This window comes from Podarcis bocagei (assembly GCF_964188305.1).
Source record: "Podarcis bocagei genome assembly, chromosome: 2".
Classification (NCBI taxonomy): Eukaryota; Metazoa; Chordata; class Lepidosauria; order Squamata; family Lacertidae; genus Podarcis; species Podarcis bocagei.
Genome location: NC_138126.1, coordinates 50,684,931 through 50,702,011, shown reverse-complemented (window position 1 = coordinate 50,702,011; position 17,081 = coordinate 50,684,931). Strand labels below are relative to the sequence as shown.

Sequence of the window (17,081 nt, the reverse complement as noted above, 5' to 3'; positions counted from 1 at the left end):
TCTCATCATTGGCTGTGAAGGTCACAAGTAGGCAAACATCGCTATAGCTGTCAACAGGAAAAACTTGTCAAACTATCGCCATATGTTTTTGAAGCTCCTTACCTGTATTGTAAGAAGAGCATGGCAGGATGGCACCAGTTATGGTGTCTGCATAAAGGGAGATGTAACTAAGTGGGCACAGTATAGCCCATAGCACTTCTCCTATTTCAGCTTCAGTTCTCCAAGCCACTATGGGCAACAACGTTGGCAGAAGAATAGGCCTGTCTAACTGTCTGAAAATGATTAATACCCAAACAGATAGCCACAGTCCAAACGTCTGGCATTAAACACAATGGGATTACTAGTCAAATGGCAAATAGTAAGCAAATAAGCTTGTGGCATACAGATGTAGGGCTAGTCTGACATCACTATCTGCATCCATAACATATCATACCAATGCAGGCTTTCAAATCAGAACCTGAAATTCAAGTTGTGCTGTTTAATAATTTTATTCACTCTTGTCCGTAGTTCTTTAGGTGCAAGGAAGCTTGTTCATGCATTCTGCCTTGGGTAAGCCCTTTTTTGGGCATTTGGGGCTTAAACAGGAGGTCTTTCCTCCAATTTCTCTGCACATGCTGGCTCTACTTCAGGTTTTTCCAAATTGAGCAGGAAGGTCCGAAGGGGAAATAGAAGTATGTTCACTGAGAGGTGCTTAGATTCTTCCTTCAGACCAGGCTTTCTCAAACTCGGCCCTCCGGATGTTTTGAGACTACAATTCCCACCATCCCTGACCATTGGTCCTGTTAGCTAGGGATCATAGGAGTTGTAGGCCAAAAACATCTGGAGGGCTGAGTTTGAGGAAGCCTGCTTCAGACCATCTGAAGTGGGACCAGCACACACGGGAATATTGGAGGTGATGCTTACATGCACAGTCCTGTCCCTTTCCTCGTCGAGCCCATGAGCATTATCCCCAAACACCTGAAGAGGGCTTTAATCGAACTGGAAGATACAGCAATAGGCAGTAAGTTAGAGTTCATAGTCATCTATGTTCCAGCAATTATCAGAAATTTTATTGTTTCACGCACTTAAAACTGGGCAGTATTTTCCTAAACTGTGTTGACCTTATTAACTGCATTAATCTGTGCAATGCAGCTTACACAATGGGTACACACATTTTTTCCACAGACGAATAAGAAAATGTAGACAACAGAATGTTTTTGCAGTCCTATGCAGGGTATAGCTAACTCAATGGCAAATAATCTTTTCAGCTGAGTACTGTCGTAGAAATATAAATGTAACAAGGCTAGCAAGTCTTCTGGTGTCACCCATCCTCCTATTGTGTGCGCAGATGATTTATGACTGAATGACAATGTTACAGCAAAAATGTTTTTAAGAAGATACTGAAAAGTGCCCTCCTTTGATTATATATTTGATTATATATTTTTAATGTAAAATATATATTATACTGTGAACTTAGCAATTTTGAATAAAGACAGAATCTCTATTTACAAACAGAAATAAAGAAAAAAACAAACTGATTTGTTACACAGTAGCTGCCTTAAACAAAATCAGATCAGTGATCTGTGCTGTTAGCCTGGCTAGTCTAGGGCTAAGTGTTTTCCAGACTTGCAGTAGTGAGGTATTGTGATCTTTTATCACTGCTTCTCTCCTAGTGTAACAGTATATGCTTAAGCCTACAATGTTGTAGCCTGTTGCCTCAAAGTAAGCCCCATTTGGTTCAATGGGACTTACTGTATAAGCTGTCCCGAATATAAGCCGAGGCACCTAATTTTAGCACAAAAACTGGGAAAACTTATTGACTCGAGTATAAGCCGGTTCACCACACCACAAACCTGGTGGTGGCGGCAGAGGAAGAACAAGCAGCCCAAAAGGGCTGCTTTCAGGCTGCTCGTTCCTCCACCGCCGCCGACAGTGGCAAAGGCAGCGGAGGAGGAAGGAGCAGCCTGAAAGGACCCTCACTCGAGTATAAGCCAAGGGGGGCTTTTTCAGCATAAAAACTGTGCTGAAAAAGTCGGCTTATACTTGAGTATATATGGTACTTTTTGAGAGAGATGTGTAGGATTGCGCAGTAAATGAGCAGTCACAATGGTTTCAAGTGGGATTTAACTTATTGGATTTGTATTATCCTATGTAGCAGGTTAGGCTAAGGAATAGTGACTTACCTAGGGCTACTAGTGCGCTTCATGAATTTGAACCTATTTCAAAAACAACATTTCCAAGGCCACCATACTCTCCCATTCGTAGAGCCACTCACAGAACACAGCCTAAGTCTGCAAATATAACTGCACTTCCCCAATAATTCAAGTGAGCTATATGCCTAGCTAACCATGTATAAGTCTTTGCATGTCCTAACTCACCTAAGAAGAGAACATGAGGCTTAACAAAATATTTTTTAAATGGTTGCAGAGGTTATGGAGTAATGCAAGCTGTGACTCTTGTTAAAGGACATTTATTAGCTGTCCTGCTCTGAGCTGGTAGATACTACGGGTCTTCCACAATAAAAAAGCAAAGTTCTAGACAAAAATAATAGATAGATATAATTAGAGGATAAATAGAAAAGCCCCCTGGAAACTTCTTGGGCAAACCCGGTTGAAATGAATGCAAACTGTGCTAATTGCCTATTTTGTGTTCTCCCTGTTCAGCTGGGCTTGGTCAGGAGAAGTTAGTTGTTGCCAAAACTGATACCATTTTGTTCTTAGTTTAGAAAATAGAATAAAATATTGAGTAATTATGATAAATGTTCAAAATGTAGGGCAGCTAGTCAGAAGGTTGTATTTCACTGTTTTACCAGTCTGTTGGAATTAAAATAGTTCCAGTTTAAAGATAACAGTCCCCACCACATCTGTAATTTGCACCATAAAGTGAAATCTAACCTAGTGTGGGTGAGTGTACACCCCTGCAATGGGGCCTCATTTTCCTTTTCTGACTCCTGCTGCCCTCAGCCACATTTTGTGCGTGAGAGAGACTGGAGGGTGGAGAAGATAAATTGGAACTTGCATTATACAAGCAAAATTCCATTTCTCAGACATCACTGGATATCACCTATTAATTTTTGGACCGTAGGTGCCAGAAAGTAGAATATTGCCTTATTATTTTGCGTGAAGAATGCATAGAAGGCTTCAGGCAAACGTAGGCTCTGAATACATAAAGGGCATCTCTCAAACTGATGAGAAAAATACTATCATTCTGCTAGTATAGATACAAGGATAAGGCTTTCTATATGCCTGTGGTAATAAGCATTATCCCCCCCTGAAGTAATTAATGCAACTGATTATCTCCAAGGTAAATGATGCAAGTGTGTTGTAAAATGTGCCTCCTGCATCTCTGTATTAATTAGAAAAATATTGAAGTCACCCAAGTTTTGGAGACATAATAGGTTTGGGGTTTTTTTGTGTTTCTTTTTAAGGGAATGGCTTCTAGGAAAGATTTCCCTGGGACATACATGTAGGTAGTCACATATACTTTTAACCCTGCTCATAAAATCAGTCATATTGTCATATATAATGTGATTAATAAACACGTATGTCTGCATAGATGCACATTTATAAAACATGACCAGACTTCCACAAGGCAAAAAGGTGATGATCATTTAAAAAGTAAAAGCTCTCCCAAAATAATCCCTGTGCCTTAAAAACATGGCTGTATTTAGTTCTCTGGATTTTAGGAACTAAAATCTGGAATCTGTGCTGAAGATGTTTCCATATGATATGACTATTTCCTGTGTTGTTGATTTATGCTCAGCATTTTGAAAAGTGTCTAATGTTTTTGATCTTCGTATTTCGTGTGTTGTGTTTGTGAACTGCATGACTGACGTGTTTATAGAATGATGTACATGTAGGTAAGGTATAATTTGAGAGACCTTTTGTTTTACATCTAGCCTTCTTTAAAGGTGAGTATGTGAGAATGAAATGTTGAAATTGTTTTTAAAAGAATAATAATTTTAAAACCCCACAAGATTTTAAAGTGGAGGTCATTTTTTAATATAATTTTCATGTAATTTTAAGATAACATAGACTGCAAGAATAGGGAATGCCCTTAGTAAATATTATTTTAAATTAAGGAGTCTGTTGACAGCAAAGGATGTATTCCAAGTATTTGAAGGGCACAAATGTTAGATGGCTATCATTCATGTAATTCATTTTGTCAACAGCCATGCATTTCTTTTCTCATTATCACATAGTGGTTCTAAGCACAATTTTAATGACTTGGAGAACTCTAGTTTTGGAGTAGACAAATTTGTTAGGATATTGTATGGACCTAAGCCATTTGAAAGTAATGTTTTATTTCTGTTGAAGTCCACCCCACCCCACCCTGGTCATATTTGAGATGAGAATGTTGCTGAGTCACCTCAGATTTGTCTGTAGTTCCTTCCGTAGAATGCTTGATATTTTACCCGTGCTGATTTCAATTTATTTCCACATTCTAGGTGCATAAGTTCAGTTATAAAATTGAATCTATCAACCAAACATTACTTTATGCCTGCAAGCCTCAGTTTGAGGCACATTTATAGGAGCACATTCCAGACTTAGTCCTTTGAATAAAGATTGGTGCAAAGGATAGCCATACACCTATGTATAACACTCCTTAGTGCTATAATATTATTATTAGGACATTTTCCTCTCTATATTATTTATATAAAATTCAAAATTCAAACCCTATGAGGCAGTGTTCCGAGTTTACAAAGTCAAGGCCACCCAGTAAGTTAACAGCCAGGATGGGATGTGAACATTCTTGCTCAAAATTTAACACTCAGCTGAGCATAAGGCACTGATGAAGCTATCACAAGGAAAGGAAAACCTCCTGGAGTGAGCCGTGAATGTAAAACTAGGTCTCTTACTAAGCACTAAGTGCACAGAGCCTTGTAGTATGCATATATTTTTGTTTATTCCTTTGGTAAATTGATTTATATTATTGGTTAAAAACCAAATGGCTAAACAGTTCTAATTAGCTGACGCACTGCAAGACTGTAAAAACAGTTTAATTACAAGAATCTAAACTGAAAGCTGCTTCAGAGAACTCTCTCTGGAGTGGAGAGGCATGCTTCCTTTTCTCCCTCTTATAATAATTGAAGCTTACACCGCCAGTTAATTGATGTTCACTATCAAACAGACAGATAGCTGATAGCTTCAAAAAGGTGTGAGGCGACAACAGATTAATGGCTATTGTCATGATAACAAAATATTCAGCCTCCACATGCAAAAGTGACATACCTCTACTAGGGTGCAAGGAACAGGAATTGTCACTGTTGTGCCTGACTTGGGATAATCCCAAGAATATTTGGTTGGCAACCTTTTGATCTGTTCAGCAAGACAATTCCTACACCTTTTGTTTGCTGAGGTCATCTGGTCAAAGCATTAGCAAGCAGTTCAGGGATTTTGCCTTAATAATGTGGAAGTATCATTTCTGAATTGAATTAATATATTTTAACGCAGAAATAATATTTAAATGGCATACTTTGAATGTATTACCAGCGTATCTGCTGAAACTATTTTATTGTTAAACAAAGAAAACTGGAAGTTTTGAAAACAATTCCTTATTTACAAGTGGAACAGCTCTTAATGATGCGTGATAATCTGTTTCTCAAGAATAGTTCTAACCACTAAAAGATGCTTTATACTGAAGACAGATTCTGCTGAAGGCATTACTATTTCTCTGGGTAGCCATGGGAACAAAATAAGATCTTTCCAAACGCACTTTAATAAATATCTGTAAGTTGTATTTACTTCCTTGCTCGAGGACAGCAAGGAGTATATATTGACGTGTCCCCATATGCATTCTTCTGTAGGCACTGCGGGTGAAAGTAATGTTTTTATTCATTTAGGATATATTTTCCTGACATTTCTTGCATTCTAGCACAACAATCATGTTGTTTTTTCCATGGATCTGTGTAATGAAAAAGATTGTTGTTTTTTCTATATGCCAATATGCACACACATACCTAAGAACACTTGTCTACATGGCACTTTGAGGATTAATGGGGAAAGGCATTTAAATAATGATGCACAAAATAGAAGATGGCAATGAACTGTCAGCTGCAGTTTTCCTGTAAAGGAAAATGAACAAGCCTTGACAGTATTCCTTTTCTCAGCAGAGTCAAGGATTAATAGCCAAAAAAACCAAAATGAGAGGATAAAAGTGTCCTTTTCTCACATATATCAGTGAAGCAAGAATTAAAAACAAAAGCAATAGCATTCCTATTTAAAATGGTGTGCTAAAAACCTTGATGTGTGTGACCCAACTTTTGTAGCCCATGTTTCAGTAACGTTTTGAACTGTGATCCATCCCATTGTTTGATGAGGCATTTATTCCCGGTATTTCTGTACATCATCTGAAGCTGGTTTGAAGTTCAGATCATGATAATGGTTTCAGAATTTTTGAGCATTTTTGAAAACCCCCCTTAGCTCCAGGTGTGTTCCGTGAGCCGGAGCGGCAAGGTGACTTGCTCAGCTATAGGACTGGGCGATATATCTCACCTGCTTCTTCCTCCCCGCCTTATTTCGTCCTTAAAGGAGGAAGTAGGAAATTTAGATGCAGAGGAAGAATCAGTCGAGAGACATTTCAGACATTGTAATATATCAGTACAGTATATCACAATATTTAGCTGTTAATATATCACAATGTTGAAAACAAAATATCACCCAGCCCTATTTTTTGAATAAGAAAAAAGCACATTTCATTGTCTCATACTGGGTCAAATTTAACCTGATGCCGCAGTATGTGTAGTTGCAAAATGAATCAGATTCAACGTGGAATTAAACATATGTACATCATTTTATTTGTATACCGCCTTTCTATAGTTAAAACTCTGCTCAAGGCAGCTTACAGCATGAAAAAAAGAATTACAAACATAACAAAAGAAAGTGGTCATAAACAGTAAATTGAACATAAAAAGTACACAACCAAATTGAACAATTTCCACATAAATCATGAAAGATCTAAAATAAAGATACACAATATTAATATTAATATCAATATCAATATCAATAGCAGCAACGCCCACCCCCCGTTGATCACATCCAAATATCTAAAAGCTTCCCGTTGGCTTTCAGCTTTTCTCTGACGACTATTGAATGTGAAGATGGCATCAGTTCGCCAGAGAAGGCACCAACTCCCCTTGCAGAGACATGAAATATCTCTGCAAAGCCATGTAGGCAGTAGGGATCCCTTTGAGTTTCTGCTGGATAGTTGTTCATCAGGATACATATCTGCCAAATCATTTCAAGCAATAGACCATGGACATCATGAACCATGACAAAATTGAACTACTATTATATTACATTCAGTATTATGTTCACTTTCTGCAATCCTATATAATTAGTGCCAAACTAGATGATATGTGAAACACATGGTTTGGGTTTTGCTTATCTTGTTTCTTGTTTCTATTAAATAGCAGCTGCCAGGGGTCCATTCAGGATTGGGATGGCAGTGTTGCAGGGAGGAGGAAGGTTTAACCTTTTCTCCATGCCACAATTCCAATGAAAACCAGCCCTTCAAGGTTGCTGTTGGGCTTCCTGTCAGGGAACTGCCATCGGAGCATCAGGTGGTGGAGGGGCTCAGGGAGGAAGAAAGAGACTCAACAGCTGAAGAAGGAACCAGCAGGGGGAGGAGTGGTTCTCTGAGGGAATGCGAGCAGGAGGGAGGGCTCAGAGACGCTTCCAGCGAGAACAGTGGGGAGGTATCTGAGTCTCCCATAGGGAGACCCACACCTCGCCGGAAACTGTCACGCCGTGAGTCCAGGAGACGCGTTTCCGTTAAGGAGCTTCTTTGCTGGAAGCGCTTCCGCAGACAGCCACTGTCAGACTCTACGAGTGACTAGAGCAGACATGTTTGAGGAGCTCTGTCACACACAGAGGTTTGTGGAGCCGCACAAACTCTGAGGGAGCACGATTTTACGCACAAGCAGCTAATCATCCCATTACACTTCCCAAGGCTGCAGATGCCAATAGTAGCTTCTTTTCCACAGGAAAAGATCACTTCCACTTCAGGAAGTGATCTTGGTGTAACTTGAAATTGATTAAAAAACCCACAACCCACGCTTATACACCATGACCCCAATATTAATTGCACTCCCTTCTTCACTGCTGCTATTTAACATAAGCAAAAACAGATGCGTGAAATGCATCCATGTGTTTCTTGCATCATCTAGATTGGCCATTAGAGGTCACATTCAGGTGTTATGGTGAAAGTGCAGAGGTGTAATAGTACTGTTGTAGCAGTCATAACTACATAGTCTTTCATGAGTCTCTCTCATCTGTAGGGATGAGTAGGTTGACTTCAATCTGTGAAGTCTGATATTATTCATAGAAGTGGTGAAGACATGGTGAGGGTTCTGGTGGAACATCTTCTGAGCAAGTTCCACTGAAATGAATGGTACCTGCAACAGAATGTGGCAGTATATCATAATCCCCTAACAGGAATTATTCTAGGCAGCCACAACTTTCTCTAGCATATTTCAGCTTTGTGTATTTCTTTTTCAACTGACACTCAATATTCTATGTCTCCTGGTAACAGCTGAGCATGCTGAGTTCTTACTGGGCTGTTTTGGGGAGTGTGACATGAGTTTAGATGTCATCTGTACAATAAATGCATTATCTAGGTTCTCACATTTATTGTTTAACATCACAAATCTATGCATGTCTATTCAGAAGTAAGTCCCATTCAGTTCAGTGGTAGTTCTATGAGTTCAGTGAGACTTACTCCCAGGTAAGAGTATGTTCCTACAGCCTAAGGGCACAATCCAAACCTCTCTCTCCTCTGCAGCAATGCCACCACCAAATCCAAAATGAGCAGGATGGAAGGTGGAGGGGGGCAGTGTGATTTGCAGTGAGACTGGCTCAAATCCAACACGTAAACCCAGCCCAGCACAATGGGGTGTTAAGATAGCTCCCTCAATCTCCTCTTATTCCAAGAGATAATGAAGAATTTCCAATTTGGGAACACATGCTGTCATGTACCCTTGACTCATTTAAAGGGATCTAATGCAGGAAATGCACTAGTGGTTTCCATAAGTCATTTTCTTTTGACCAGGAAGCTCCCATTAGGTAATATGAAGCTGTTTTACAGTGAGCCAGATCATTGATTCATCCTGCCCAGCACCGTCTACAATATCAGGCAATGGGTCTCTGCTGTCTTGGGCAGCAGTCTTTCCCAATTCAGTGCCCTGAAATCTAGGGATTGAATCTGCAACCTTCTCCTTGTAAGGCATGTATTCTGTGACCACTATGGTCATTTCTCTCACTCAGATTAAGGGGGTAGCCGTGTTGGTCTGCCGTAGTCGAAACAAAACAAAAAAATTCCTTCCAGTAGCACCTTAAAGACCAACTAAGTTAGTTCTTGGTATGAGCTTTCGTGTGCATGCACACTTCTTCAGATACCAATATATCTGAAGAAGTGTTCATGCACACGAAAGCTCATACCAATAACAAACTTAGTCGGTCTCTAAGGTGCTACTGGAAGGAATTTTTTTATTTTGTTCGGATTAAGGGTTTTTCTTTTTGTTTGAGGGTCTTTGGTTATTTAATCAAGCAGGCTGCACTGCATTGTTTTATTCCCCCACCCTCCTGAGGACAAATTGCAGCATTGAAGAGCAGACTTGAAACTCTGTCATTTACATTCTCTCCACTGTCCATCATGGGCTCCCTCTATTCATACTGATGTGAGATAGCATGGAAATTTCCACGTAGGAACCTTAATTCTGTTGGGATATTTTGTGTAAAGGAGATTCACCCTTGTATAAGTGACTCAAGGGGACAAATCCTGCTTTTAGGTTTGAAATGAACTGCCTTTTTCTCAAATATGTGTTCCCACTTACATTTCATTGGTATATGCCATTTCCCCCAGGTGTAATTCCACGAAGCCATTATGCCTTCAAACTTTGGCCCTATTAAGTAGAAAGTGCTATTTAGAATAATCATTTAATTTCTAAAGGAGAAGTACAACATAATATCTTACATATATCAGTAACGTTGAGGTTTTTAAGGGTGGGAGGAAAGATCCAACATGATGTCAACTTAGTTATTGTGCCCAAATAATTGTAAGCTGTATTTTTTTTTTATTATCAGTACATAGGAGCTTAATAAGTGTATAAGGAATGAAGCATGGTGTGTGACTCGTATCACTGTTGTGATCTGTGGAAACTGTTCACTTTTCTGTACAGTTTCTTTATTTTGTTTAACTGTGTGAAAAAGAAATACTGGGGTCTGATTTTTTTTTCCCCTCAGAAAGCCTACAGCTTCATAAATCAATATTTCTGTTACGTTTTATCTGAACCCAATAGGGAGTTTTCCAAGGAAAGAGAAAAAGCCAAGGCCAGGGGAGATTTTCAGAAGCTGCGTGAAAAGCAGCAGCTTGAAGAGGATCTCAAAGGCTATTTGGATTGGATTACACAAGCAGAAGATATTGACCCTGAGAATGAAGAGGAAGGTGATGGAGAAGGCAAACGGAATAGTATGTCATGTCTTCTCACTTTATTACTGCTAACAAAAGAATATAGTGTGCTCTAAAAATAGTTTACTGTATGGGAGAGACTGATGCTCACTCAGATGTCTGTAACGTAATTCTCCCCTCTCCCCCACCTGTAGATAACTGTTTCTGTTGTAAATGACTACTTTCTTTACCTGCACTCTAACATTATTATGCAGCGGCCAGATTACTGGCTTGCCTTGCCTTTGGAACTCATATAAATTGCTGCATTGGCTGTCAAGTTTGTTTCTGGGCCCAGTTCAAGGTGCTCAGCTATTGTTTGCAGCTCCATATGACTTAGGTCCATATATCAGAGAGAGCTTCTCCTTCCCTACAAACCCTTCCAGGTGTTATGATCCACAGCTTACCAGTTCCATGTCTGTCAGAAGTTTGCAGGTGGTGGCAGCCCAGAAGGGAGCATCAGTCGTGGTACACCTGGTTTCTTTGCTATACAAGTTTCAGCGAATGCTGAAGATGCACCTCTTTACCCTGTCTTTGACACCTGAGATGTGTGTTTTCAGGATCCACCCTATACCTATGAATGTACTCTGTTTTAACTGTTTTTAATTCTGAATTTTAAATTGTGGTAACCCGCCCTAGGACCTGCCGGTGAAAAGCGTGTAATCAATGTAATAATAACAATAACAACAACAATAATAGATTGCAACCTCAGTTACGTTTTGTATCAATTCAAGATGTTATGTTAAAAATGTGCATGCACATATATGTATATGCAGGGTGGCATGTACAGAACCTGCATCCTTGAGATCTAGCAATGAGTTGCAAGAGCCATTTTCGGCCCTAAAATGTCAGACTGCATTTTATGTTACTTTAAATTTTACTGACGAATGTCAACACTGTAAGATTGTTATTGTTTTATTTTGACAAACTGTCAAAATAAATGGGGGTATATTACAGCAAGCAGTAATTTTCTGAAGAGCAATTTTTCTACATCAAAGTGCTAACTATTAGAGGACCAGGCTAGAAATTGCTGACCTGACAGCTAGTTTTGCATAGAATCAAAAATCCTCCTTAACATTTAGGTTTTCTTTAAGCTGCTTAGATAGAAGAGCTGGCTAGCTGGGGAGCCCCTTGGCTTTTCAGCCTTCTTCCTGAAGCCAGAGATAGCTGTAGAACAACCCCCACGTTGCCTATCAACATCTTGTGGATGTAGAGAAAATTGGTCCATCTGGAGATCCATCCCTTGGTGCTTCTAAAAGGGAAACGGCAATTTTAGCCACTTGCTTGGCTAATTTTAGAGTCAATGATATCTGTCTCAGGCAGTGATCCTACTATTATCAACCTCTGCAGAGATGTTCTTTGGCCCTGATCAAGCATCCAGTGTCTTTGTGTGTTACTGGTAATGGTATCTTAAAGCAGCAATCTGTGCCATATCAAGCACATCCTGTAATGGAACAGTTAATCTGTTAGTAATATCGCCATGGAATATATTTCAGAGTAAGCTACTCAGAACATTCTGAATATTGCTACGGAAAATCTTTGAGTAACATAAAATTTAACAAGGAAATCATTAAAGTTGCTGGGCTGCAATATTATTATTTGTGCTCTGTTAAGAAACCTGCCTTTCTCAAAACACAATCTATAGTGCTCTGCCATATCTCTCCTTTTTATTCTCTTGGAAGATTCTGCCACTTAAAATGCCATTGTGTGACACTGTAGTTAGATTACAGAAAATTAATTACTCCCTATCTTACGTGAGAATGACATGCACTTTGTCAACTGATTTCTTAAATGAGTGTAATAAGAGTGATGCTGGTTGGCCTTAGTGATGTGAAATATTTTTTTTTGCACTTCTGCTGCAGCAACATAATTTGTTTTCATTGCTGTAGAATGCGATGGTGTGGAAACGACCAGTTTTAATACAACTGACCCTTTTAACTTAGCTTTAAAAAGGTAAATGGACCCCTGACAGTTAAGTCGCAAACGACTCTGGGGTTGCGGCGCTCATCTCGCTTTACAGGCTGAGGGAGCCTGTGTTTGTCCACTTCCACAGACAGTTTTTCTGTGTCATGTGGCCAGCATGACTAAGCCGCTTCTGGCGAAGCCAGAGCAATGCACGGAAACGCCGTTTACCTTTTCTGCTGGAGCGATACCTATTTATCTGCTTGCACTGTGTGCTTTTGAACTGCTAGGTTGGCAGGAGCTGGCCCCGTTGTGGGGCCTCGAACCACGACATTCCGATCGGCAAGTCCAAGCGGCACAGTTGTTTAAACCACAGTGCCACCCGCGTCTCAACTTAGCTTTATTTTACTTCTAATCCAGCGATTTGCAAGGTGCTTTCTTGTCTTGCTAGTCTTCGGAGCAAGTCCATTGTTAATTCCCAGTTTACTTATTCTGGTTCTGAGATAGAGAGAGTTGGATATGATCAGGGCTGTGTCAGCCATGGGGAAACTGGTATCTGCATGTGCAGACCAACCCTACACACACTTACTTGGAAGAAAGTCCCACTGTGTTCATTGATGCTTTTCCTCCCAGGTTAATGTTCATAGAATTGTAGCCTTAATATTGCATATAAAAATCTACCCTGCTCTCCTTTGGAATAGACAACACTGATTTATAAGAGTAGAAATACAGTTGGTTTTATAAGATGTACTAAAGTAGCTCCCCCCCCCCCCTTATTTTTGGTCCCCAGATATTATTGGACAACAACTGTCATCAGTCCTTGGCCATTTTGGCCAGTGGTCAGGGAAGATGAGAGTTGTAGTCTTGCAGCATCTGGGGTATCCAAGACTGGGGAGAGCTGCTTGCCAGCCTGAATAGAAAAACAAATCTCAGGTATCAGTGCCTTTGACGAATTGTGTGCTAGCATCCATGTGCCATTTATGTTTGTGGGAGTTGACACATTCAACCCAAGCAGGCAAAACAACCTGAGTTGAAAGACAAGCCTGATTTGCAGTTCTGTGAATCAGCCCTTAATCTTTATACTCTACTGTAAAGATACCCTTGTAAAACTATCAGGATGCTAATTACTAATCACTGAATAGAAAGCGGTTTATGATCTGTGCAACTGCCAGCAATGACTCACCTCTGTTCTCTCAGAATCTATTGTGAGCCCTCCCCCAGCTTGGCCAAGAATTACTGTAAGGAGTAAATTAATTTAAGCAAGAATGTAGTTGCTACGATTACTTCAAAAACTAATCAAAATTCTGCACCAAAGAAAATTGGTTTTAGGAGCACAGGAAGCTGCTTTACCCCAGACTATTGGTACACCTAGCTCATCCAGACTTCCTTTTGTGCTGCCTTTCTAGACACAGGTCCCCACTTTAAAGTCTTGTGTCTGAGCACTTTCCCCCCCTTGAAAGCTGAATTGCCGATTCAGCTTTAAAGTGCAGGTTTTCTTGGGGAAAGCACTGGCGCAAAAAAAAAAAAAAAGCACTCAGACACAGCGCTTTAAAGTGGGGACCTGTGCCTAGAAAGCACAGTAAATGTGCATAACCCTGGCAGTGCCTCTCCAGCCTTTCCGATACTAGGCGTCCCCATTTTTATCTGGTGAATTGAATACAGGACCTTTTACACGCATGCTTGACAACTCGGCTACAGCCCATCAACGTGTATCAATTACAGAAATTGCATTGGCATATGCGTGCTTTATTTTATATAATTCTGCTTCTGATAGCCATAGGAGAGCTGCAGCTACTCCTCCACAAACACACCTTTTAGCTTCTGAGATTTCGCCTGGGAGGCTTAAGAGGGAGGAGATGATGAGATGCTCTTAATGAAATTCAGAAACCTCGCCACTTCAGTCCTCTCAGTCCTAGATTTAGGCTGCAGTTGCTGATAGCAAAGCCAATACAGTCCTCCTGTGTCATGTAGCATCTCAACCGGCATTGCACTGAATGTGGATCCTTTATTGTCTTTTGCACCGCTGCTGCCGCCACCTGCTGTTTTATTGACGGGGTTGCATGTGTTTAACATGAAGGGGTTACGTTGGCCGATTTATTAGACGACAAGAAGAAAAGCAGATTTAGATGTTGCCGTGGGTCAAACAAACATGGTAAAAATGTGTTCTGTTTTGCAGTGGGTGTGTTTCAGTCTAGGCAACGAGTTTTGAGTGCTGTTGTTTAAATTCTCAAACGCCTGGGTGTAAATATATTCCCTAAATTGCATGTGGACACACACCTTGCATGGAAGTGATTTGCTGCTTGAATGCATGCTTCAAAGAAATTGTTGCTGCAGTGCAACAACTGTAAGCTGAAATTTCATTATACTCGTTTAAATTTCCATTGAATAGCTCTCAATCAAGTTGAAGCATCTAGAAAGGCAAATGAGTCAGATATGAGTACATCACTTTAGTTTCAATGTGATGAAAACCATAAAGCGTTTAAAAGCTCTCAGGATATGATGGCGCATTGACCAAGAACAAGCTTTCTCTTAAAAACAAGGACATCTGGTAGTTCTGCCAATGGCGAAAATGTATGTTTGCGGTGTTGTGCAGTGCCAGCAGAATGAACTGTTTTCTTTCCTCCAAGTGCATGGATATATTGGAACTTCTTTCTTTGCTTTGTGGGACAGTCCAGAGGCTTGGTGGCTTTTTGTGCTAACAAATTAAAGGACTTTGCTGGATAATGTTTCCTTCCTCAGAATTATCCTTCGCTAGGCCCAAACCAGTGTTGGTAGTGATTGAAATGTGGGTAGCTATGTTGGCAGGGCAGGGTGGGGCATTGAAACATTCACATGTTATATTTTTTAAAAACCCAGGGAGACACATGCTTCAACATTAGACAGGGGGAGACAATCCCTAGAAGTTAATTAGAGGCAGAGAGTAGCCTTTTAAGTGTTCACCACCTTTCAAGTGGTTAAGTGGTAGAGTGGAGAAATTCTCACTCTCTGGTGAATTAAAAAATAAATGAAATATAAAATGAAATAAAATAAAATGTGTAATTGCTTAGAATTATGCCACACTGAGAAAGGACTGAGATAGTGTGATAGATAACAGAATCAATACATTGATGGAAGAAGTCTGAATCCTGTGCAACAAATGACTAACAGTTCAATCTTAGGCATGTTTACTCAAAAGTAAGTTCCCATATGATCTGTGGAGCTTACTCCCAGTTAAGTGTGCATCAGATTGCAGCCCAAGATGTATACTGATTGCTTGGAAAGCCATTAAATTAAACAGAGTAGATCATAATGAGAGTTGTTTGACAACAACTCAAAAGGATTGTGGACCCCACTACCCAAGATTAATGCAACCCTGCTAGCCACATATCTTGGCCTTCATTAGGTTATTTTGCTTGCTACCAGACTGTGACTAAAAAGAGGGAAGGGTTTTCACTTAGACCTGGCAGATCACAACACATGGTTGTGAATTAGACACGGTGTTGTACTCAGGCTGGAGTGAGCCATAGACAGTGTATGTTCAACCTAGCAGTACTTCAGAACTTTAATGGGGGCAAATATTGTGCAAAACATTGTCACCTGAGGAAATTGTTTAATTAGAACAAGTACCAAGATAATAAAAGCTGTCAGAATTGTCCCTGACAAAACTTGTGAAGATAGTGAAGGCCAGAAATGTTACTGGAACTGAGTCCTGGTAATTTAAAAGCCAGTCTATTGTTCGTTTGTTCTGCTTTAGGTGACAGCCTGTCTTTGTGGACTGGCAAGAAATTGTCTCTCTATTCTGTGTGCTGAGGCAATAATTTCATCTCAGCTGCCATGCGAAGCATTATCAATTTTCCCTGTATCCTTGCTCCTCTGGCCCTGTGCAGACATTCTTAAAGTACGCAGAGTCAATGGGTTAGCCCCACCTCTAACCTCCTTCTACAGATTGAACCAGTTCACTTGTGAATGCTATATTGCATGGGCTTAATAATCCTTACAACAACATCATACAATAGGTCAGTGCTATTACCCCCAAGCGGTGTGAGAGAGCTGTGCATGGCAGAGGCAAGATTAAGACTAGGAGCTTCCTGGTGCTTGTAGTTAATTCTTATAGCTGCTACCACACCAACATAAGCATGGGTGAACATGCTGGGTCTTAAAAAAATGTAAACTGTTGTGCTCTGCCTTTTGCACTAAGAAGAGCCCCGCTTTTGGGAAGCCCACAAGCAGGACATGAGCGGAGCAGCCAGTCTCCCCACTCGCTACTATGATTGCAACTAAGAAGATCAGTGCCCAAGGCACAGAGGTGCTTTTCCATTTGTGCAGTTCTATAAGCTCTTTGTGCTGAGCTTATAGAACAGGGCAGCCCAAGTTTTCATGCCCAGTGGGCAGAACCCAGAGGGGAGGGGGAAGTGAGCCCAAAATATGAGGGGTTCCCCCCTTGCCCTCACGTTGCCTTGCTTTGGGAAGGCAGCACGAGGCTCTGGCAGGGTCCTCCAGCTCCCCCACCTTCTTCCCAAAGCTGGGAAAGCGCTAACTAGACTTTGGGAAGGGGGAGGGAGAACTCTAGAACCCTGGCAGAGCTCTTACGCCTCCTTCCCAAAACTGACTGCTTCATCTCTTTTACCCTGCTTTGGGAAGGGGGCGGGAGGGCTTGGTGGGGCCCTAAATGTTGCTGAGGGTCACCAAAAAAGGCACTGCGAGCCCTCAGACCGTGCATTGCACCATCCTGGTTTAGAAGGTACACGGAAGCTCATTGGAACCTTTCAAGCTAAACT

General features: G+C 40.7%; 2 protein-coding genes across 30 annotated transcripts in view; one reads left to right on the top strand and one right to left on the bottom strand.

The window, feature by feature from the left end:
* ACTR8 (actin related protein 8) overlaps positions 1-17,081 on the bottom strand; it is a 183,108-nt gene that overhangs the window by 12,611 nt on the left and 153,416 nt on the right. The window lies entirely within an intron of this gene.
* Positions 1-17,081, top strand: part of CACNA1D (calcium voltage-gated channel subunit alpha1 D) — a 194,813-nt gene that overhangs the window by 86,297 nt on the left and 91,435 nt on the right. For all 29 annotated transcript variants that reach the window (XM_081185237.1, XM_081185233.1, XM_081185236.1 and 26 more), the window contains one exon: positions 10,277-10,446. In XM_081185237.1, coding sequence (XP_081041363.1) covers positions 10,277-10,446 — 170 coding nt within the window. The remainder of the gene's footprint in view (positions 1-10,276; positions 10,447-17,081) is intronic.